Raw genomic sequence first — 24,847 nt, 5'->3', positions numbered from 1 at the left:
TTTTAAATTTTAGTTTTATAGCTTTCAGATAAATACAGTGGCGTAAAAGGTACAATATATCTCGAAGTATAAAGTAGCACAAAACAAAAATACTCAATTAAAGTACCAAAATGATACTTTACTAGAATATTTAAATGAGTAAATGTACATACAAGTTACATTTCACCACAGTCTGCAGCTTGTTTAGAGTAAGACACCAACCGAATAGTGCTGTACAGGATCTAAGTTTTTTTTTCCACCACTGAAAAACACCCAGGTTTACCTCAGAGTAACAGCAGAGTGAAATCTAGTCTTATTAATGGTCTCACCACGTCTGGCAAGCTGCTACAGTAACTAATCTTGTGCAGCCATACTTCTGGCTCTAACACTGGAGGTCTGAAGAAACATAAACAGTAGTTGGTCAGAAAAGGGCAGAGGCACTTTGGGCTGTCATCAATCAAACAGTCGGTTTTGCACAGACAGAGCGCGGTGCTGGTGTTTTGCACTGGTGCATGGAAAACAAAAAGTTCAAGTTTTTTTAACTGCCATACCACAAGCACAGGTTTACATGTTATTACAGTTCACCACACAGACTTGCAACTATTAATGGGCAAAACTCAAAACTCAAATTACAGATGACAGTTGAAATACTATCTGCAGCAATAGGAATACTCCTTTGTAGGGGTTAAAGAATCTCTTTTGATGATTGTTAACCTATTTATGTGTTAAAGCATGGCATTACGTTTTCATTTGGATTTACAGTTTGCCAAACGAGGAAAAGTGTGGATGTAAAGTTCTTCCTACTGTGACTTGTCACAATGTCTGCTGTGAAAAAGTGCGTTACGTGAGGTCACCCAATTTCCTGAACTAATAAGAATGAAAAAGGTGTAGTTCTGCCTCGACAGGTGTCCCGCTTCCTGTTCTCTTGAATTCTTCTACTTTCATGCAGATATTAAAGAAAAAACAATTTCAGGATACAGATGTACTTAAAAATGTTTATTAGTGTTAAAAAAGTCTTTAAAAATCAGTATCAATAAGCACTTCCTCTTATAAAATCACTTGCTAAAATGCAAAAAAACCAACAAAACAACTCCCCTGTAGACTGACCGCAGCAACAGGACTACAGTGAGGGTCGTTCTACAGCTCTACACCACTTATAACAAGAGGAAGGGTAACGTCTTCATAAACACAAACATCAGTGCTAACAAAATAAATGCAAATGTTTTCACAGACACACAGTTAAGAAAGGTTTGAAAGGTCAGAATACTCAATATTAAATTAGACTCAAAATGAGATTATATATTACAATGATACAATCTGCTTTTACAGAAGTTAAAAGTTCTGTAATCGGTATAAAACAACTGTCAATTTATCAACACACTCAAAGATTCAGTACACTGCGTTTGCAAGATATCATGACCTTAATATTACAGCATATAATCATGCATAGTCTCATTTACTTCTTTAAAAGTTGTGCAAATCTTTTCTATGATAATTTTCTGCCAAAATCCAGTTCTGAAAGGTTTTACATAGCAAGCTGAATCTTGAGAGTTTTGGTAAATTTTCTTATTATTCACCATCATATATTGGACAAATCATCCGCTGAAAAAAGAAGTACTGTATATGATAGATGGTAATATGCTATGACACTTGAAATATATGCTACAAAGCAGTGCAAATCAGATTATTGTGAACACACAAGGTTATATGGTTTGCAAGGTTATACCTTCTGTACAAACAACACACTAAATAAATAACCGTGAAACAAAAACACGCTGGACAACTGGCCACACCAACGATCTGTACAACAAATAAAGTTAGTGTGACCAACAATGTACACTCAGGGACCTGATGCTACACACAGAGAAACTGTTCATGAATACATTACAGTGTTTTTTTTGCCTCAACAAAAACTTGATGTACCTGTTTGGTTTAGAAAAACATGGGGAAATCCTTAATGTTGTACTGATGCACTCATTTTTTTTTTTAGAAACAAATGTTTTTCCAATGCAACATTTTCCATTTTAGCCTTCATATGACAAAATATGCTTGTTATAACTGTTGTCAACATGTCACACAGGAGATTTATATTAGACACTCAAGATCTTAGTGCATGTTATTGCAGGTTATATTTAAAGGTGAGTCTTTGGTAAGAACATGAGGCTCAGAAACCAAAAACCCCCCGAAGCACCTTTGAACCAGTGGTCGCATCCCTTCTTTACACACTGCTCATCATCAGTGTAAAACATGTAAAAGACTTTCACATTTGATCAGTAGCTGTTATACATTTTGATTCATTTCTCGGGACAGGCGGCGAAAAAATAAAATTCCTCCTAAAAAAATCATCCAAACGAAACATAGTGCATTGTTGTAAAGAAAAACAAGTATTACAGATTGTCAGTGCAGTTTGATGAGTTTAAGTGTTTATTACGTTCCTTTCACTTTCATCTACTTTATTTTGAGATGAAAACCTTCCCCTGTAACTTCCAATCAATTTTTATTGATTCATACTTTAAAAGTGCAGGAATCCCCCCATTGCATGAGTCTAGTTTTATTCTTAGGTAAACGTTTTTTCTTGTGGCTGAGCCTACATCTTTCGCTGCTTGTTTGATTCATGTTGTATGTGGCTCTACAACATGAAAAGGTATCACACAACCCTTCATTATGCTCTGTGTGACACAACTTCCGTATAAATGGCATGTAAACAGATGCATAATTAAAGCTATTTTTAGTGCCTCATTGCTGGACAGAGGTCATCCTTCTAGGTTTAATGTGTCCACACTAAACAACTCAGAACCACTAAGATAACTCTTGTTTTTCTTTGACATGAATCTGTTTCTGATTTTTTTTCATATAGTGTATGGCTGTTATTTCTTAATATATCTTTGGATTAAACAATTAACAAAGGCTAATTTTGCATGTAAATTAAAGGGATTCATTAGAGCTTTATAATTATGATTAAACAAGACTATGTTTTATAGCAATAAAGCAGAGGCCAGTCATTATTATTGACATCATGTACAAGTCTTTCAAAGCCTGAAGAATGTGGATATGCTAATAACCAGAACTATGATCACTTTGGAACTGACAATTATATCATATCATATCTCCTCCTTTTATGGCTCTGATACACTTCCAAAGTTCTAACAGATACTCTTCATATATTCCACTATTACGTTTACGATTAGATAAATGGATACAACACTCATTATTAATACATCCACGTCCTAATATATGCTCCAAGCAAACTCTTCAACATATCATCACTCATCAGTGATAACTCATCATCAGATTATATTAAATGGATTCACATTCAGTGTTTGTGTCACTAAATGAGATTTTCTATATATACTTTTAAACATGTCTTGTTGTTAATATCTTCTCCAGCTACAGGCACTGAAACCAGACCGACACCTAAGGCTCCTACAAAGATGACTGTACTCGCACAGATGGCAAGTTACTTCATACTTGGTGCATGTGATATTCCATTTTTTTCAGTGACTCTATAATTGCACGCAAATGTCTCAAATATATTTTGTCATTTGTACCTTATGCTTTAATTAGATAATGCCTTGGATTTAGATACAATCATATTAAGAAATGTCATAAAAGACGCATTAACTTCCACATTTCTTTAGAAATTTGTGGCTCTGTTGTTTTTTTGTTTTTTTTTTTAAATCACTGACACTTCAGTGAAATCTCGAACACAATATAATAAGACAGGTTAAGGATTCGGTTTCTTCTTTTCTTTTGTACAGTAACCTGTGTTTACCTGTTGGAAATGCACTTAATTAAACAATGTGAGGGGATGGTCTCTGATTAATGGGAAATGACCAGCATTTTAATCAGAGTGTTGCAGCATCTTTGCAGTTCAGTCTGGCACTTAAACTGGACAAACCTCAATGTGTCCAGTGTTGCATTGTAAAGTGTAAATGCCTGAAAATAAATAAAACAAACAGCAACCACAGACCAACAAGATCAACACAATTTTGAAAAGCTCCGTTCTCAACCCATCAAACCAACAGTGGGATGATCTTTGCTTTCTAACCAGTCGAGTCCACCTGAATGTGCCGTCTCGCTGGTAATTTGCTGAAACAGTGGATCATTCACCAACTCCTCCGGGGTAGCATTTTGATATTGGCCTTGCTGCTGGTTGGGGTCAAACAGAAGGTTTGTGTCCAATGCATTAAGGTCATTGATGCTACTGGAGAGCTCTGATGTCATTCTGATTTCACACGGGAAGTCCGCCCCGCCTGTAGTCAGCTCCGACACCTGTTCGATGAGCTGGCTGCCAGCAGCAAGGCTGTTATCTGTCAGGAGGTCTTTGACAGTACTGCTGAAATCCAGCTGCTGATGCTGCTGTAACTGTTCTTGCTGCTGCTGTGGGTTCAAAGTTAACAACATAGACTGGGCCTGCTGATGCTCTCCAGAGGCTGATTGTACTTGGCTGTCATTTGCAGAGAGAATCATTTGTTCATTAATGGCATTTTCCATGAGGTAATCCGGCCTCTGCATCTTGCATGTGCTGGTGGGCTCAGAGGTCATCAGGCTGAGGTGGCTGTCAGTGCAGGAGAGGCTGGGGTCAGACTCAAGGATCTGGGTGAGGTTCATACGTGCAGTGTAGCTGGAGGATAAATTATTGATGCCCAGACCCCGCAAAGCATCATCGTGGTCCCCGTCCAGCTTGCTGAGGAGGACACTGCTGATGTTCTTGCTGTTGCATTGTTGGCCCGGTGTTGGCGGGACCTCAGTCTGCATCATTATGTTGAGCGGCACAGAACGGCTCCGCTGAGCCATGCTGCTCACCCCGAGATTTGTCTGGCTGTTCGCAAAGATGTTCAACACCTCAGGCGTCACAGGAGAGTTAAAGGGAGACACTACTGAACGCAGTACATTGGGAAGGGCGCTGTTTCCTGCGCTTCCGCTAAAATTCCTTTGATGCACAGCTGGACTTACACTGCGGCATCGAAAATTTGTAGCAGGTACATTGTTGGTTTTGCTATCCAGAGGGGCAGGCACAGCAAAGCCCTCCTGCTTGGTCATGTTAGACATGCAAGCTACCTGCTGCTGCACAGGCGAGATGGGAGTCAAGCGGCCAAAATTGCTGTCATGGTGCCGTGGATGAGGGACGGCGAAGGCGTGCGGTTTTTGAAAATGGTCATCTATCAAGCCTTGATAGCTGGGGAGGATTCCCATTCCACTGTTTGACTTGTTTAAGCTCCCGCTGCTGCTGCTGCTGTAACTGTTATTCATCCACTCAAGCCTGGTCTTGTCTGGGTGGGTGGCCATCGGCCTCTGCATGGGCTTGACGGGGCTGCTGGAGACGGTACTGCCATCATGGAAGCCAGTGATGCTGGAGTTGATGGGTGTGAATGCAAATGGGTTCCTGCACTCCACTGGACTGGGAGGCACAGTGCTGCTGCAGCTGGAGTGTGGAGTACCAACTGGGGTGTGACGACTGCTTCCCAGTGCGCTGTCCACCGGGGTGGTGGAGGTGATGCGTGAGCAGGGGCTCTCTCCGGTGAGGCATTGGGCTCCTCCCATCATCTCTGATGTTGGTGTGGGTGTGGGTGTCGGGGTTGGAGTTTGGATCGAGTTGCTGCTGTTGTTTGCAGCATGATAGAAAGCAGTCATGGTCTGATTGGTGGACATTATGTTGTCTGGCACCACAGCCGGTTGGCCTTGCAGTGTGACACAGTCTCCAAACTCCTGCAGGTTGTTTAGTTTCATCTGCTCCTCCATTTGCACCAGCTCCTCCACAATGCTGTCCTGAGTCACATCATCATCAAAGGTAAAGTAGTCCATATCCATCTGCATGGGGAGGTGACTGGATGATGAAGCTTGACTCAAAAACTCTATGGGTTCAGCAGCAGGGTTGGACTGAGTGTAGGTCTGTTGTTGAGCTCTTTCCAGGCTCCCGGTGGTTGAGTTCGAACTCCTACCATCACCTGAATGTGTCTGGAGGCTGGGGCTGTAAGGTACGATTGGCATGTTAGTCATTGTGTGCCCCTGCTGTTGCTGTATTAATGCGTGACTGACTGAAGTGCTAGTTTCCATAACAGTGGAAGTGTTTTTCCTTTGCATTGAGCTCTGTGTTTTGGCAACAGAGTAAAAGCCACTGGTTCTGAAAGAGGAAGTGCAGAATGCATTGGCTTGAGTGGACAAGACGGAGTTCATTTTCACTTCCACCTCCCTGGTTGCTGGTGCACTCTCAGGTCTAGTTGGAGCTCCTGACCTGGGGACATAACTGACTGTGTTTCTGATGCCATATCCAAGACCAGCAGTGCCCCCTACTGGCTGCTGGGGCATAAAAACCCTTTTGACTGGCGAAAGCTCTGGGCTGAGGCCTGAGCGTTTCCTGAGGCTCTTAGTGGACAAGAAACCTTCCTTTGTTGATGTTTCCCCAAATGAAGGTGCTCTGCTGGTGCTCAGTAAAGAAACAGCGCTGGTATTCTGAGTGGAGGGAGTTAAGTGCAAAGTGCTTGCATTATTAGCGCTCATATTGCTGCTTTCAACTGCTGCGGCAGTGTTAGTGCTTGAGGAGGACTTTCCATTGCATTTAGAGATCGTCTCCTCCAGAGCCAGGAAGCCTTTAGTTTGAGGTATGGGCACACTGGCAGCCCTCTGCACAGCCCCTCCGGTTCTATTTGCCATTGCTCCTTGAGTCAATCTGAGACTGCTAGGTTTTTGCATTTGGCTGCTTTTATGTATAGCTTCAACTTCCATTTCAACATCGATGCCATGAATGCCAGTAGTCTGCCCTGGCCTGGCTACCGGGGTCAGAATGGGGACTGCGGAGGCACTCCTTGTGGTTTGATTGGAGGTGATGTCTTCTGAGATTGCAGAACTGCTGATACCTGCAGATGCCGGCCGCAGAGTTGTGTTTGTAAGGGATGTGGTGGTATTGCTGCTGTTGGGTGCCAGAGATATGGCTGTCATCTTGACCAAACTGACTGGGCTGACATGACATGTAGTCATTACAGTCTTAATAGGGCTGTTGGCAATGATCATGGTGGAGGGCGAGCGCAAAGTGATAGCGGTGGTGGCAGAGGGTTTGGGTAGGATTTGAGCATAGCGCTGCCGAGCAGTGCGTTCTCCCACGGGACTGGCCAGAATATTTTGCAGGGTTTTGGGGCTCTGTTTCACCGGCTGAACTGGCTGTGTCACCATTTGAAAGTTAAAAGGCAGCACTTTGCTCTCCATTGTTCCCACTGGACTGGGGGACATCAGCTGCCTGCTTCTCTGTACCTGAAGAGAGCGAAGGTCAATCAGAAAGTGGAACAACTGAATTCTCTGTCTTATTTAAATGTAAGTCTTAACACCCACAAGGAGATTATGGTTTGCTGTGTGTTGCCATTAATATATCGGTGAGACTAAACCTGAAACTAAAGCTGTTTTTGCCTCTAAAGTCAGGCTTATAAAACTGTCATTACAGGGCCAACAACAAGGCAGGCCATGTGTTATTTTCAGGACAGTCTGGACCCTCCAGCAACATCATCCTTCATCATGTGAGAGGCACTAGAAATATGTAAGGATCCAATTTACACAAATAAAAATCTGAAATTTTAACATCATTTTCTTTTTGCTTGTATGGTGTTTTGTTCTCTAAGCAGGTTCACTTATTAGTAAAAGCTATGATTTTACATACAGTACATAAATGTGTGTTTTCTAAATATGTAAATAAATGAAAACTGCCTTAGTGATGTAAATTGTGGTAAACAAATGGGTTTGCATGTCTTATTTACCTTTGCTTATGTTTTGTTGACCATAAATGGATGATACATTGACTCTGTGAGCTGTTACTTACTACTGTTTTTCACAGTAGTTTGTTTTAGCAGTAGTTTTAGCAAATTTAAACATAATTTGCATTAGTTTGATTATATTTTATGTATTGGCTGCTTTCATTTTAAAAACAGTGCACCAGTCAGACTCTACTCATCTTTACATCATTAACTGCATTGTTCGATTACAAAGCAATCTCTGAGCCTAACCCTGAACCCTGAATTTTCCATGGCAACGGGTAAATAAAAAGCAGAGCCTTCATTTTAATGCAGTGGAGCCAGAAAGATTAATGTGTGACAATGCACATTTATTTTTCAAAAACAGCATATATTTATTCAGCTGTAACCTGATGGGGACAAAGTTATTCACCTCAGGGTAAAGTAACTCAGAGTTTTCACTAAACCCCCTTTCTGGAATACACCCCTGTTTTCTCACCGTGATGGGGCTCGGGACAGCAGCGACCACAATGCCTATGGCTGGCTGAGGTGATGGAGAGGTGGGGCTACAACAAGGCCCACTGTCATCTGCCCTCTTGGTTTGTCCCTCTCCAGGTAAAGGAGAGTGCAGCTTCTGTTCCTGTTGTTGTTGCTTTCTCTGGATCTTTCTCTGGAGCTGCTGCTTTGCATCGACAGAAGGTGACGACAAGGTTGTCACGTGAGGCTGGAAGGAGTGAGCCTCAGCAGTGGGCATGAATGCTGACAACGACTGTGGAGACTTAACATCTGGAGAAACAATACAGGAGGAATTAGATTTAGATGTAGACGTAGAGGAACGTAGAGGTGTGAATACTTCCACCCCTGATAATATGTGTATATAAGCTTTAATCACATAATTAATCTGGTTTAACCTCAACTTCGATGGACACCAGACAGAAGCACTAAGTGCAGTAACAGGCAAATGCCACCAGATGTCCTTACTAACTTCTTTTATTACACATGCAGCATGAGGCAATGTAAACCATGTGTTACCTGCTGCTGTGCCGGTCACAATGGTGAGCGCTGCCAGAGACTTGTTGCTGATGTAATGGCTGTCGATTAGGAAACGAGCCAAATCTTCCACAGCGTCAAACTGCCGTTTCAGCACCTTTTGGGCCCACTCACACACCAGATCACAGGCCGCAAATCGCACCTCCTCCTTTATGCTGCTCAGCTGACCCGGAGACTCCAGGACGTCACACTGGAGCTATACACATTACATATGTTGTTATATATATTGTTATGTATGTATGTACATATATATATGACACAATGCATGACAGGACATTGACAAAAATTGAGTCAGAATACAAAGACATTCAGGGATTATTGTGAAATAGTAATAAGGAGGATGTAAATGTCCTTACTCCTTCCCCTGTTTTATGGAGATCCAGAGTGGGTAATGATGGCATGTGAACAAAGGGTCTCTTCCTTAGTCCGCTATAGCAATATGTAAGCTGGTGTTAAGATAAAAAACATGTTTCCACAAAATTAACATATGGATATATCGATATATAGTATAACATGGTGAATGCCTGGTTCATGTAACATTTATCAGTTCAATTTTCCATGGAAAAAATCAATAATGAAAAACTGTGTCTGATTTGACTGTTGGTCGAAATTCTGATGCCATATATGTATCTATCATGACATAGTAACGCTTTTTTATAGATTAAAGCTTTGTCACCGGTTCTTCAAAAATAGTCACTATGTATAGGAACAAATAAAAACATGACGTCAGGACAGGCCTTGTAGTGAAAAGTGTGAACTGAAACTGACAATACCAGCACCAACAGCCCCAAACCATTAATGTGAGTTAATGGCTGTAAAAACAAACACAATGTTTTTTGCAATGTAATGCCGTGAGCTGTTGCGACTGTGAATCAGAATTCCTTATTAAATCTAGGTAGTAATGTTTACTACACTTTTAAAATTTGCATTTACTTGTAACTACAGTGAGTCTCCAATTTTTACTGGTAAAAGTGACGCATAAACCTTTTAACATACAGTATGATACAAATTCTCAAAATCTTCTCTTTTATTCCATGAGATTCGGTGAGAATAGAAAGGCAACTAAATAAATAATTTCTCATGATGCTGTGATAATCCAGTGTTTGGGCTGATTCAAACACTCAACTTTGACATTTTGCACGTGTGTTATATGTTGATACTGAACTGGTACTTTTATAGATTCTTTTAAACAATGCTTATACTGGAAACACTGTGTACATGAGAATAAATCCTTGATTTCTTGGACACTACCAGCAGTTTGCAAACAAAAATATCCACCAATAATATTACTGGTTCGCAATCTCACCATGTACAATGATAATTTCATTATCCTGAACGACTGAAGGTCACAAAAATAAAACAAGTTTAACACTTTGATGTCATCAGCAAAACAAAATTAATAAATAAATAATGAATGAGTCATGAAGGTCAAGCTCAGTGACTCCCTGTAGGTCTCTGTATTATGCTTCTGCGTCCGAGGCAGAGGGGGACTTTATTTCATTTCACATCTATATTTAGAGAGCTTATGAACTGCAACAGCAGATGGTCTGTGACCAGAGACAGAGGCCAGACTGTTACAATCCAGTCCAGTAAAGGATATTTTGATTTTCCTCTCATGCCAAGTCGACGCGCCTTCATGTTCGGGAAGACATTTTTCATCATTTTTCCAAAGTCTGCAGCACTCAGTGGGTGGTAATTAAGATTGTCACAGAAGCTCCTGAAACACATAACAGACAGAATAAATGTAATTAAAAATGGACAAAAAATACATGTCACTTTTCAACCAAACCACAGTCTATGCCTTCAATCATTAGTTCTTGAACCTTTAATGTTTGCACCACTGGTGAATGTGAGGTGATAAAAAGCTGCTGTAATAAATATTGTTATATTAACACTGGATTAAATGACTTGACGAACTGTCAGAAAAATACCTCACTCTGCACAGCATAGCATTTTAGCATCTTTCAGCTCGTTGTTTAGGTGTTATAGCCCACAACTTTACCGTTTGGTTCAGTCTCACTGCTCGCATTAGTGTTGTTTTCAGCTGTTTTGAGTAACCCCCTGTACACTTCCTGTTCCGCACCTGAAGGCAAAAATAGCAACTAGCTGGTGACAAAAGTGAAGAAGCTACAGAGCTAAAAGAGAGTGAATATTGGGCGTACATTCATAAGGTGGCAAGAAACACGACTCCAAATGAATAATAATAATGTTGCTCTGTAACTGCTGGCTGAGTAAATAGGCAAATTATTGTTAATGAGCTGCGTCCAAGTGGCAAAAAACTCACTTAATGCACTTTTAAAGGTGTAATATGTAATGTTATTATTATACATTTAAACATATACTGTGTGGAAGTGCAACAGTAGAGTAGTAATAGTGACTTACAGTTTGACACGTTTCTAAAATGAGATCCATACAAACTAAACCATAAGTGACAACCATATCTGACATTATTGTATTGTGGTTGATTCTATATCATCCGCATTCCCATCTAACATAAAGTGCCCTTAACTGACACTGGTCTTCATCTATTCATCTAGAAGATCAATTTCTTGCCATTTACTTATCAGGTACAGTTGAGCTTTATTTGGCTTTATTTACCCTGGTTCAGAGCACACAGCTGTCTGAATGATGTCAAGGTGTTCAAATATATGTCTTTGTGTGTGTGTGTGTGTGTGTGTGTGTGTGTGTGTGTGTGTGTGTGTGTGTGTGTGTGTCTATCTATGCATAATAGGTGGATATCATCTGTTGAATGGAACAAACTAATTTAATTAGAAATACTTCAGAGGGCATTGTAATAAAATTTGAAAACAACTGTGACAAATGTGATTCATTTCACAAAATACAATGTTTTTATTGTTTTTGAAGTGAAGCACATAATGTCTCTTTAAAGCCTTTTCACCTCTATCATAAAGGCGCCAATATTTCTGGAGGGCGCTGTATTTCTGTTCTGGTAGAGTTAAAAAGGCAGTTACATAACACTGTCAGAGCATTTCAATGACTGTCTCAGACTTTCCATTCTAATATTACCAGCACATGCTGCTGTGATTCTCATGCCTGCAGCGTCTATTTATACTGACGCTTTAGCCAGCAGTAATTTATAGGAGAAAGAAACTTGTACAGTAGTAGCTGTTAAGTAAAACATCACTGATAAAGAATCAAATAAATAAATATTTGATATCAGTGGAACAGTTAATTTTCAGATTGAAATTGGTTAGTTATGGAAGTGACAGAAAATTGTACATGTGTTTAACAAAAGAAAAGACCTACTTGTATTCATCATAAACCTCCTGTTTGGGAAGAGAGGTCTCTGGGTATTCCTCTAAATGATTGCGGATCCAGCTGAACGCATGCATCTGCTGTGTGCGGCTCGACGACAGGGCGCTCTGGTCACTGAGAAAAGACATGCATCACTGATAAATGATTTTGCCATTCTCCATAACTCACATAATGAACTGTTATTAAGAAAACTGCAAATAGTAATGTGTGACACTGTCAAAGATTGATCAGAAAACACGTGTATCCTTACCTTTTATCAGCGCTACTGTTGGGACCAGAAGGCAACTTAAGGTAGAGGTAGAGCTTTTCGATGTCTGAGAACTTCTCGACATCTTGCTGTAAAAAAAAATTAAAATGGAGTTTTAATATTTGGCCTTCCAATCCATCTGCATGAAGTAAAAAGAAACCATAAAAACTGATCAACTAATCGACTTTTACGGTTTCGCTGCCTTAAACAGTAAGGTAGTAAATCATGATTAGCCTGTCCTTAGTACAAATGTGACAAAAATATGCAAAAGTTATCAATAAGACAAACTCAAAAAACAGGTCCAACATTTAATGCACATTATGGCCAGATTGCCGTGATCAAGAACAACAACAGTAGATCATGCCTGCGTGTTATGGATTTTGAATGGCGATTCATTCATTCAACACTACACACACACAGACAAGGCTAGTAGAGTGTACTGACTAGTCCTCCTAGTCCTCAACGTGGCCCTGAGCTACAAACTGTCTTCAGCCCTTCTAACACCACTCTTCAAAGGGGAAAAGAAACATGATAGTGTGAAGCACGAGCAGTTTAAATTCTACCGCAGACAAAAGTGTTGAACACCAAGCGATACTCTAACCCTATAGGAGTGAATTTGGGAACATACAGTATACAGTGCCTCTCAGAAGTATTCACTCTCCCTGGAAGTTTTCATGTTCATTACAAATGAGTCTGTCTTCAGGTTTGATGAGTACTGTTTGAAAAAAGTCATATAGAGCCTTTTTTGGCTGCAGAGGAAGCAGTTGGCGTCTGCTCAGGCTGAAGACTAAAAGTCTGAGAATGAAAGAAATCTGAGGGTGTGGAGTTAGAAAGAAGTGAGGTTACCAGACTTCTGATCCCACTCATCTCTGCTGCAGGCCAGAGGCTCGAGACTACATTAGCTGCTACTAGCTAGCCCGAATCCCCAACTGAATTGTTAGTGGTTGAGTTGCATTGTGGGTAAAGTAGGCACCAGATTTTGACAAGGAAGAGGAATATGTCAAACAAAAATAACAATATCTCTAGTTCTGCTGCATCAATTGCAATCAACAGTCTATCGTGAGTCTGATAATGTCGTAGAATTGCACTGCTACGTAGAGTACTTTTTTAAATCTGTCACCAAGAAAAGGAATAAGTGTGGCACAACTGAAATCTGCCTCAAGTAGCGTGTCCTCAAAAACTGAGAAACCTCTGAAAGAGTTGAAAGCTTCAGAGGATGAGATTTGAGAGATGGTGTATACAACTGCTGGGCAGGAGCTACACTAGTTGCAGCTTTAGAGAGAGCCACTTGCATGACATCCCAGCTAGTGTTTGCCATAGAAACTCTGATGTCAGCTGGAAGAAGTTGATGGTCTGATAAAACCAGAATTTAAGTTTTTGGGCGTCAGACTAAACGCAACGTTCGGTATAAGTCCGTAACCATACCATCCCACAGTGAGGCACCGGGGATAGGAGCGAGGAGCATGGACAAAGTTTCATTCTGACTTTAAGCTTTGCAGTGCACAGAAGCATAAATATACTGCCATCATACAGCTATACAGAGACAGTGTATGAGACAGTCTAAAATGCTGCAGACAGACACGCAGAGACAGACAGGCTAGTGCAGAGCCTGTAAGGTGAACTCGCTCCACGATGAGCGTACAGACACACATCCACGCACTGCCAACACATGCCTTCACTCAGACATATTCACCCCTTTCAACTGGCCTCCAAAAATAAACAGCATCAGCCACGCGGAACACGGATAAAATAATAAAATAATCATTCTCAAAAATAAGTATTGTCATTTTTAAACTAGACTAAATCCTTGTTGTGGATCATTCAGGGGACAGACTTGGCCTTTTCAGTGTGACTCACTTCCTGCTCTGCTGACTTGAACTGTCAATGTATGTTAAAGTGTCATCAGCTCTGCACAGTGAACTCCATTACCCCTTTAACTAATTTTACCTTGGACCTAAATGTTAGGCGTACAGGCGCAAGTGCAATATGGATTTTGAACTAAGTAAGTTACTGTTGGTCGACAGTTTACGCTAATTTGTGCAGGCTTTTACACTGTGAAGTAGACTCCTGACTCCTATGGACCCCCATGAGCTGTGTCCTTAATAAAGATTGAATGAATGAATGAATGAATAGGATGTGATTAAAGTGTACAGGGCCATCTAAAACAGCCACACTCTCTGGGGAGCCGGACATGTTATTTTCTAACAACACTAGGTCAAACCCTAGTATATGGCTGGACCATGTATGGTTAATGTGCGAAATTGAGGACAATTGAAATCTGTTGTGGAAAAAAAATTCAATAATCATACTGTATTTGCATCCACCGGTTTCAGCCCTTCATCGGTCTGACTCTCTCCTACTCTTTGTGCCCTAATATTTTAACACAGCCGGATATCCAAGAAAACTGATCTCATTTACATGTTTTTCTGTTCAAGTTGTCAGACAACGTTACAAGTTTAAAATAGTGACTAAAACACGGCCCATTAAGACTACATGTTAACCAGCAGTCACTTCCAAGCCATTTCTAAGCTGCAGCTCTGCAATGCCAAAATCCTGATTGTATAACCACAACGTCGTCTGACAAAATCACCATATAAATAGATTAAAGACAAAGACTGTGCTGTCATTTCGGCTATATTTACTTGTAAAATGATCACTGAGAGAGAAAGTTAGAAGCGAAAGAATACCTTTCTTATTTTGTCTGCCACACAACGCAGACCCTCTGTCTGGGATCCATAACAGTTTTCGCCAAGTGTATTTACAAATAGAGGTGTAGCCCTAATCAAGTGGTTGGCACCCATACACAGTCCAGCCATATACTAGGTTTATACCTAGTCTTGTTTGAAAAAAGGTCTCTAAATCTAGAAACAAATGCACTACTAGGCAACATTGCAGGCTGTAAACACCCCCCTAATAGAGCCTATTTGTGCCAAATTATTTTGAAAGAGCAACAGCCAATGGGGAAAGTGAAACTCAGTCATGTGACATTCAGCTGATCAATTGTGGAAATATGATCACTCAGTCAGCGAGGGAGAGGAGCTTTCAGGACTTTTAGGAGGTGCAACATATTGATTCATACTCCATTGATAGCGAAAACAAACATAACGCCAGTCTACTGAAAGAGTATTGAACCTTTTCATGAGTCTGCTGTCACAGGTGAATCCCTTGTTATCACCATTCAAAGAGTCTCTGTCCCTAAACTCGCCAGTCCATGCCAGACTTTACGCAGAGCTGACATACCACATAAAAATCACTTTTCTAGGCTAGGGTATAGTTTTACAAATATAACAAATAATAAACCTTCATTATTTCAAATTTTACTACAAAAAGTGTTAAGTGACTTTAGCTTCAGATGCGCTTTCTATAGGTTGATCTATGAAGCTGCTGTGGACAGATTTGCTGTAATTTCTTTTTCTTTTAGATTATGCCAGAAAAGACACAAACACATCAGAAAACAACAGTGTTTAAGCTCTACATGTGTGAACCACTAATAAATAACAAACAAAATTTTAACATACAAGGTAAAATAAATAAATTAAAATAAAACGGGTTAATTAAAAATGTAATCTGTAGATTAAGAACATGTCAAAAATACTCACCAGGATGTTTTCCACTTTTGATTGAACAGATTTGCTGTAAAACAGAGACATAGTATAAATTAGTATGAAGCTGATGTAACATGAGCTCTTGAGTCTAAAGTGTATTTATTTATAAAGCAGAGGAATGTTTGGTATGAGACGACCCTCCCTTCAGCATCTCTCAGGTCATGTATCCCACCATCGGGAACACATGTTGTCATATGTAAAAAGAGAGGGACAGGCACTGTGGTAACATTGTCTCAGACAGAAAGCTTTTTATCATTCAGAGAACAGTAATTCATTTGTAGTCACTAAGGAAATCGACTACACAGCAGTTCCTTCTTATTGGGATTTTATCTCAAAGGAATAATATAATGAAACTGTGGATTTTCACACTTAACTTGTTGCTTTTAGCCATTATCACATTATATTTTAAGAAATGCAAGATGATTAAAATCACATATATTTATCCTTTGAGAATGTTCCCAAATGTTTTTTGTGATTCCTGATATCAAACATAGTCTCTTTCCTTCTGTATATTCTACAATGAAAGGAGGTGAGTACATAAAGTACATGTACAAAGTTCAGGCAAAAGGTGCGCAGCAAATTCACTTATGACGATAAAATGATAAAACAGACTACAAGGTCCTATGCAAAAGCACATATTTGGAAAAAACAACATTAGATGACTCTTTGTTGATTCAGAGCAGTGCAACACAACAAAGCGTCAAACCAGATGCATGAGTAACTTCTTCAGGTCTAATTCCTGTAGACAGGTCAGGTTGTTTTTGACTGTGAGACAGAAGGTAGGTCACATTTAAAGACTCTTACTCTGTGACACTGGGCAGGTCAGAATCAGGAGATGACTCTAAGCCATGACAGGAACAGTTCACTTTAATTCACTGTTACTAGGGGGCCAAGGATCTCCTAGTGCTGAAAAGCCCTCATTAAGCTGTTTGTGAGGCAGATTTGGCAGGTACACTGAATGACAACTGAGGCCATTTTTTAACAGAGAAAAAGAAATACAAATCCCACTGTGTAAAATATCCAGATGTAATTCAGGCTTCAATAAGGTCCAGCAGGAACAGCTGCCTTTGCAGTGGGACTTGTCTAAAGACCATCACTTCATATGAAGACAGGGTGACGGTGTGGCTGCAAATGAACTTGCTGACCCCGACTAAGACGTTCTCATTCTACCATGAACCACTTAGCAGGTCACTGAGGTGAACATCAATATTTATGCTCTAATCCTCTTAGAGTTTAAAGATGTAGGGAATGGGACAGACATTCAATATCCCGATATGTTATTGACAATCTGGTACAAGCTTTGCAATAATTTCTGTTGGGGTATTTCCTGCAGACATTCAAACTCTGAACTGTTGTGCTTTCCGGTAGTCTGGCCTTTTGACATTTAATGACTATTTGATATTTAAATGACATGAGTTCATACACATTCAGAACGCAAAGAATATTTTTGGTCAGAATGTGGCTTTTTGCAGTCCTTATGTCTTAAACTATTTCACATTGACAGAAGGTATTGATTCAGCGTTTTAGATTTCTTTTAAAGTGAAGAGTCACGGTTCCAGTCCTCCTTATTTGAAACTGGTAATTTCATACTTTATGGACAATTATGTTATTCTGTGCGGTTTATTTTTAATCCAAATCAAGTAGAGCTAAAACTATTAGTTAATGAACAGAAAATCAAGAGTAATTAATAATGAAAGTAATATTTGCAGCCATGACACATATTTTGTTTTGCAAGAGTTACCAAAAGTGCAGCAGTCAACATTCACACAGTGTTCACTATATAATATGAATTATGTCAAGTCAATTCACTCACTGCTACAGGATGTAGTTTTTGTATGTAGCAGTTGCTTTCAGCATGCCAGTTGTGGTTGATGGTTGATCAGATGGATGGACAAACAGGCTATTGCTGTAACAATGTCTTAACCAATCAATAAACAAGCAAGAAATAAAGAGGTGGGGGTGGGGTGTGGGGTGGACAGTGGGGTGAACTACTGTCATGTTTTGCCTTTACTTAAGTAAAAGCAGAAGTATTCTATTACATTTAGTTAACACATGTGACAGGATGTGACAAAGTACATCTATTCAACTACTGCACTTAAGTACTTTTTCAGTTATATGTACTTTATTAGAGTATAATTTCACTTCTCTGCTACTTTATACTTTAATCCCCTTCATTTCATGAGGACATATTGTACTCTTTACTCAATTGATGTTATCTAGCAGCTACAGTTAGTTATATAAATTAACTTACATATATAAAACTTAAGATCAGCATAAAATATATGTTGTTGTAAAAAACTATTTAACAGTATACAAGTAAATCTGCCTCCAGCATAAGCAAATATGCTACTTGCGCATTAATGCATTTTTGTCCACAAAACAATGAAATAATAATAATAATAATAATAATAAAAAATTGAAAGTACATCTTGCTGATAATACTTGTGTACAATGTGTACAACAATGATAACGCTTGATGAAGATAATAAGACTATAAACACGATAAAGCTGTGTGTTTGGTATCTGATGATGAGCGTGCACAGTAGTACGTGAACACCTCCTCACCAGATGGAGTTCTTGATCCTGAGCTGCAGAGCGCTGGCCTCGGCGCCCTGCAGCCCGGGGAGCAGGCCGGGCAGGCTCCCCGCCCCGCGGTCTGCCTGCTGCTGCTGTTGCTGCTGCTGCTGCTGCTGCTGCTGCTGTTGCTGCTGGGGGTCCTCCTCGGCCATCACGGCGGACCTGCGGACGGGACCTCAGTTGTGGGACTGCGCTGGACTTGACTGGAGGCGTGGACGGGTGTAGTCGCCCGGCAGGGTTAAACAACATGGACCGGAGGACGTTGCGATGCTAACGGGACAGCAGCAGCGCGCCGTGTTGTTGTTATTGCCACCCGGCCCTCCTCCTCCGACATCGCTTGCTTCAAGTCCCGACACTTGGTGAATCAAAGAGCCTGTGCAACAAAACTCGTGCCGCTGTGAAACTTGACGTGACGCATGGATACGAATAAATGCAGGTGAAAACAGTGAACGGACAGCTGGAAAACAACTGGCTTGTCCCTCTGGTGTGCTCTGCCCCTCACGTTATGGGATTTCTCCGCATGTGCATAGTAAGTAGTAGCTGCAAGGCACACGCATGCGCACTAATAGCCCCTGCATTAAAAACGTAAACATGTAAGCAGACGACATTACTGAGCATGTTATTTTGAGTATCGATTTATATATGGATATTACTATTTTATATAAATGCTGCCGATATCAATTCAACAATAAAACAAACATAAATGTCATCCAAGAAGAGTAATGATAATTAGTGGTGGAAAGTAACTAAATATATTACTCGAGTAGTGTACTTAAATACAATTTTGAGGTACTTGTGCTTTACTTGAGAACATGTTGTGTAAATCAGTGGTGGCGGAAGTATTCAGATCCTTAAGAAGTATTTGTAGTAATACCACAATGTAAAACCATAAACCATTAGAGATTTAAGCCCGGCTTTTAAAAATGTTAATTAAATATGTTGATTATGTCAATATTGGAAAATTGCCACTGTGAATGTTCTACTGTTATATATTATATTGTTATTATTGGTGTACTAAAAAGCAAACAAATCTTAATTTAATTAAGTAAAAAGACTTTCCACTACCAATATAAATATAATTGCACTGTCCTATTAATGCGCATATATTGCTTCCACAAAGCCAGGATTTCAGTCCATAACATACATTTGTTTTGTATTGATTTACACAGTTTTTATAACTCATGTACTTTTTATAACAGCTCATGGCGTAATTCAAAAAATAATCAATAGCATCCTTTCTTATTAATATGAACTCTCAGTTATCACTTTATCAAGAACTAATATCTACTAAAACTGTGTGTTTGTGTGTCTGTGTGTGTGTGTGTGTGTGTGTGTGTGTGTGTGTGTGTGTGTGTTGACATTGCTGCTTTTTAGTACTTTTAGTATAGCTTGCTGTACTTACTACTTTTGTAGACAAAATAAAATCGCCTTAAAATGTCTTTCAAGGGCCACCGTACTGTGTGCAAAGTAGTTGCTATGCAACAAGAGCCGCGTCCTCACTCTCTCTGTGTTACAATGGCTGAAAGAAGTTTTGACAAAAAGGCCCTGTCCGCCGTCTCGCAGGTTTGCAGCGTTATTTTTTATCTGTATATGTCAGAGATTTAAATAGAACTGTCTGTGTGCCACTAGCAACAGTTTAAACCTAACCATTTGTTTCCAACAGGTGAAGTCGCTCAAAGCTAACGTTAACGATCCTCTACCATAGTGGTTGATGAAGCGTTATAAACTGCTAACCATCTCTTTCAAAACACCATCGACACTAATGTTGAGACAGAGGAAGACAAAACACGTAGAAACATCAATATTTATATCATAAATTATTGTATTATAAGTGTCATTAAAGACAGAGTACACATTTAATAGCCTACACCATGGTTATCACTTGCCCCATGCCTTTGTCTGATGTGCAAAATCTTTAATACAAAGAGCCAAACCATTCTTTTTTTTTTTTTAATCAAAATAAGTTCATGCAAAACAGGTAGCAAAACAAACAATAGAGCAAAACAAATCTGGGCACATGTCAAACCAAGTCAAACCAATAAAATAAGGGAAAAAATAAGACATAAGTGGGGTGGCAGAAATATATACATTGTTATATAAATGTATTCAGGGTAATATGAAATTACTCTGAACAAATAAAGGTTGAGGGATATAAGTTATAATATTGTGAATAATATATAATAAGTTTTACAGAATGTCATGAATTGATCAATTAAATCATGGGTGGAACTAAAACCATTTGGAAAATCAGATTGACATGCTAATCAGTTTCTATTTTACCCAATCTTGTTGATCAAATTAAATGTAAAATTTCTCTTTAGGGATTAATGTAATAATAATCTACCACTCTGTATTGTTTTGCTGTTTAGATAAAGAAACGGCCATCTTCCGGCACTAAAGCTGAGAGATTCAAGAGGGCTGAAGTAAGGCCACAGAGTAAATCTGCTTCCGGTCTTACCAAGAAGCACACAGACGACCTTTTAGCTAAGGAAGAACAATACAAGTAAGTGTCACTTTGTTTTGATTCCATTTGAAATAATTTATGTAAAAGATTATCAGATGACCCCCTTTGATTAATTTTAACATTGAATCTTCATAACATTTTAATGAAATGAATATGTTAATTCTGAGACAAATATTTCTATCAGCGTTCTTTGCACGGATTGACAAAGAACGCTGTTGTTAGTGTTCTAGTTCTAGTACAAGAGTTGATCTTGAAATATAGATGGTGTTTTGGTTGCATTAGTGCATTTTGAATGTGAGATCAACTGTTGTGCTGAGCTGCATTCTGGTCAAAAGACGTGTAAGAAGAGTTTTGCAAAGGTGACCTTAGTATAGAGAAATGTAAATAAATGCACCTCCTTAACTTAAAATGTTTAATAATGTCAATAAACCAAAGTTTGAAAATAGATTTTCATTCAGTTAATGGCACCTTATGGCACTAAATAGTGTTGTTCAGATAAAACTTCTACTCCTACTTTTCTCCGTCAATAAAAAAGTCATTTATTTCATTTATCCAAATATGGTGGATGAATTTTATTTCTTGCAGTCCTGCAGCACTAAAACCTAGGTTTATGTAAAAGAAAACCCATATCATACTGATATAATACTGTTCATTCTATTTCAATCAGACTCTTAAATGCAGAGCTAGAGGCCAAAACAGCGGATCTAGTAAGACAGGCAGAACAACTTATGGTAAGTTACTATCTTGTTTGCATCATTTAATTGAAAAATAACAATTTTTCTTTTTGGTGAGTAAATCTGTCTGAATAGTTGAGGTAAGTGAATCTTGAGGGCCAGACTTACTTTACAACTGAAACTGGGTCTTGGTGTTTATCGGATTTTAGAGAGAGCAGAGTGAAGTTCTGTCGAAGCCCTTATCCACCCTCCTGCTTACAGATATTGAAGATGAAGAGGATTCAAGGTAATAAAAACCTGTGACTCGGACTTTGAGAATGATTGTAGGCTTTTCTGTGGCTAATTTTCTTGCGGCCACTTCAAAAGTCTAATTTTATTCCAGTGAAACACTCCAGCATCCAAACAGACTAATATACCTTAAGAGAAAGACCTTATTCAACAAAAATAATCTATTTCTTTCTGTCTTTCTTTATGTATCTATCTACCAACCTGTATTTCTGTATATCTGCCTGTTCACCCGCAGGTTGATAAAGCATCAACAGAGTACTGTGAAGGAGCCCCGTGTGAAGGTATCAGATCAGAATATTAAGTTAGGGTTTCTTTATTTTTATGTACAATTTGCTCAATAAACACTTTACATGTAAAGTTTGTTAATGCTGTAGGACTATGTTACAGTGCGCTGTTTTTATTTACTGTTATTTTACTTAGGTGGTGATCAATAAAAGGGTCACATCAACATCACAAAGCATGTGCACCGGAAAAAAAGGAAAAGAGTCTCACTGTAAAACAGCGTGAGTTTGATTTTATATCATCTCTAAATTCATTATAAACAATTTTATTCATAAGACAATAATGTGTAGGTCACACCTTTTAAAAATATGTTCTCCATTAACATTCTTTATGAAACACCTAAAAGTTTTCTTGTTGGTTGCTTGATTACAGAACCTCAAAGGCGTCTCATTCAGATAAGTCAGAAGCTATAGAAGATTCAGTTGATTTTTTTATGGCAAAGACGATACGTACCATGGAGGAGAAGATGAATGACACTGTCACTCATGAAAATGTTGTGGATGATCATGATTTGTGTAACGCTGGAGACAATGTAGGATCAGGTAATTTATTATGTAACTTTGAAAAAAGTAAACCTCAGTTAAGTATAAATAGGGCTGCACGATATGCAAAAAATAAATAAATATTTTGAATATTTTAGCAGATTTAAGTTGGAATGTTCGTTTTTGTATTTCATCTTCACTTAAAAAAATATAAAAATGATGATGTGATTTTTGTTGGGTCTTGTACCAAAGAAGCAGGTTCCTTTACGTCTGGAGAATATGATTTGTAGCATCTCTGTAGCACGACACTTACGGTGCTAACAATGCACAATAATGTTGTGACACATTTTACCAAAATTGCAGCTCCTGCGATTTGATGTTGCAATTATAAATAAAAAAAATATTTGTGCAAATACTTGCACATACATGTAATTTTGTTGAAGCATTACCAAAAAAGCAACAAACAAAAAATGTATGTAATTAATTGAAGACAATTATTAATTGTCATTCAATAAATATTTAAGTTACATTCATATTATGACTTTATGTTAGGTTTCCTGTGGGATGTGAAAGTTGCTAATGGATTATTTACTATCAAGAAAGCTTGCCACTTTATAAGGTTAAATCTGAATTGAAACTTTCACATTAAATAATTTCTGTGATAATCGGATATGTTTTTGGAGAAACACAGGCAACAATGGAAAGCTATTTTTAATGGGTTTGTAAGTCTGATTGTGATTATTGCTCTGTTTTGTTTCAGATGCTCAAATACGAGTTCTCAAGGCAAAACTAAGAATTATGCAGGAAGAAGTGGATCAACTCTCATCTGAATATTATAAGAAGGTACTGTAAAATTTGCAGATTAACAACAATTAAACTAGAACTTATTGTCCCTGCCAATGAGGAGCCTCAGCTGAACAGCCATGAGACATCCAGTAACAGAAAAAGAGCGTGGAAACAAACTTTACATATATCTGTTAGTGAAGAGGTTCTACGTGTTGTTCATGTTCCGGGTTTCGAGTTCTCAGAGCCACTTAACACACCAAAATATAAAACATTGCTGGTTGCATTATTGGTTTTGAATCACTGCTTCTAATAGATAACTTTAAAAATTTTGAAGACACTGTATCTATTTAACATCATGTTTCTGTTGTTGCAGGATGATGAAAATGCTAAGCTCAGTGCAAAAATTAAGGAGACTGAGGAGGATCGAGCCAGACTACAGAAGACCACCAGCATTCAGAAAACACAGATTGAGAAGCACAGAGCTTTAGCAGAGGAGTCTGCTAAAAAATGTGATGGTCTTCAACTCCAAGTGTCTGGTTTACACAAGGTTTGTGTCAATGCAAAAACTGTCTTTTTTTGACGGCAAAAGAGGTCCAAATATTTCTTATTTCTGATATCTATTAACAAACAAAAATCTGTGCTGTGTAGGAAATAGAAAATCTGAATAGATCCAACAAACAAGCAGCAGCCGTCCACAGCACGGTGGAGGTTCGTCTGAACAGAGCTCTGGAGGAGGTGGAGAGGTTAAAGACTCAACTGAACAAGATGAAACAGATGAATGAGGTAAGCAAAACTGAAGTGTGGGGATGAGAGGTCTTTCACGTATAGCAGCAGATTTTTAAGATGCACAGTGAACTTGAAAATATCCGTGCACAGTGTGGAATTTGTGATCTGAAGATGATGTTGGAGGAAAGTTCATTGAGCTCTTTTTAAATAGTTAGATAAGAGAGACATCATGTTGCAGGAATAAGATAAGGTTCAGCCTAACTTCCTAATTTATTTTCCTAAATAAGGACAAGATAAGCAAGGAGCATCAGAGTAAAGAAAATCTACTTGCTGAAAACAAAATGCTAAAAAAACAAAAAGCAGAACTCATTGTGGGTTTCAAGAAACAGCTCAAGCTGATCGACATTCTCAAAAAACAAAAGGTAAGTGTCACTTTCATACTCTGTAAATACATACCCCATTTACAGTTTTTATTCAAAGTCTTAACAGAGTTTTTTCTGTATGCAGATGCATTTTGAAGCTGCCAAGCTGCTGTCATTCACAGAAGATGAGTTCATGAAAGCTCTAGACTGGGGGAAGTTATAAACACCGAGTGATTCAGCATTTAATGTTTTCTGGTGAAAATTAAAGTGGATTAAAAGCTTAAGTTTGCAGTCTTTAAGAATTTGATTAGTTTGAGTTTAGAGCTTGAAT

At 38.9% G+C, this 24,847-nt stretch overlaps 2 protein-coding genes across 4 annotated transcripts; one reads left to right on the top strand and one right to left on the bottom strand.

Moving 5' to 3' along the window:
* Positions 1–960: 960 nt before the first annotated feature.
* LOC111650808 (DNA-binding protein RFX7) lies at positions 961–18,604 on the bottom strand. Its single transcript, XM_023400727.2, has 9 exons — positions 18,441–18,604; positions 15,870–15,903; positions 12,274–12,359; positions 12,015–12,137; positions 10,348–10,464; positions 9,104–9,188; positions 8,730–8,943; positions 8,197–8,483; positions 961–7,227 (listed from the first exon to the last, which is right to left on the bottom strand). Exons 1-9 carry the CDS (start codon positions 18,602–18,604, stop codon positions 3,985–3,987), a joined length of 4,353 nt encoding a protein of 1,450 aa, XP_023256495.1. The 3' UTR covers positions 961–3,984.
* Positions 18,605–18,801: 197 nt separating this feature from the next.
* Positions 18,802–24,800, top strand: tex9 (testis expressed 9). Of its 3 annotated transcripts, none has more exons than XM_023400731.2 (12): positions 18,802–18,888; positions 20,822–20,955; positions 21,584–21,647; positions 21,800–21,876; positions 22,114–22,159; positions 22,299–22,381; positions 22,533–22,702; positions 23,403–23,485; positions 23,802–23,975; positions 24,077–24,211; positions 24,442–24,576; positions 24,662–24,800. In XM_023400731.2, exons 1-12 carry the CDS (start codon positions 18,883–18,885, stop codon positions 24,737–24,739), a joined length of 1,185 nt encoding a protein of 394 aa, XP_023256499.1. In that variant the 5' UTR covers positions 18,802–18,882; the 3' UTR covers positions 24,740–24,800. The 3 variants fall into 3 exon arrangements, with proteins under 3 accessions (XP_023256499.1, XP_023256498.1, XP_087028594.1); XM_023400730.2 differs by having other exon boundaries at positions 18,848–18,981; XM_087172468.1 differs by lacking the exon at positions 18,802–18,888 and adding an exon at positions 19,939–20,015.
* The last annotated feature ends 47 nt before the right edge of the window (positions 24,801–24,847 follow it).

This window comes from Seriola lalandi, unplaced genomic scaffold (genome assembly GCF_002814215.2).
Source record: "Seriola lalandi dorsalis isolate HSWRI2012SDOR001 ecotype SW California unplaced genomic scaffold, Sedor1 jcf7180002052942, whole genome shotgun sequence".
NCBI lineage: Eukaryota > Metazoa > Chordata > Actinopteri > Carangiformes > Carangidae > Seriola > Seriola lalandi.
Note: the sequence above shows the minus strand (reverse complement) of the source record. Positions and strands in the feature narration are given on the sequence as shown.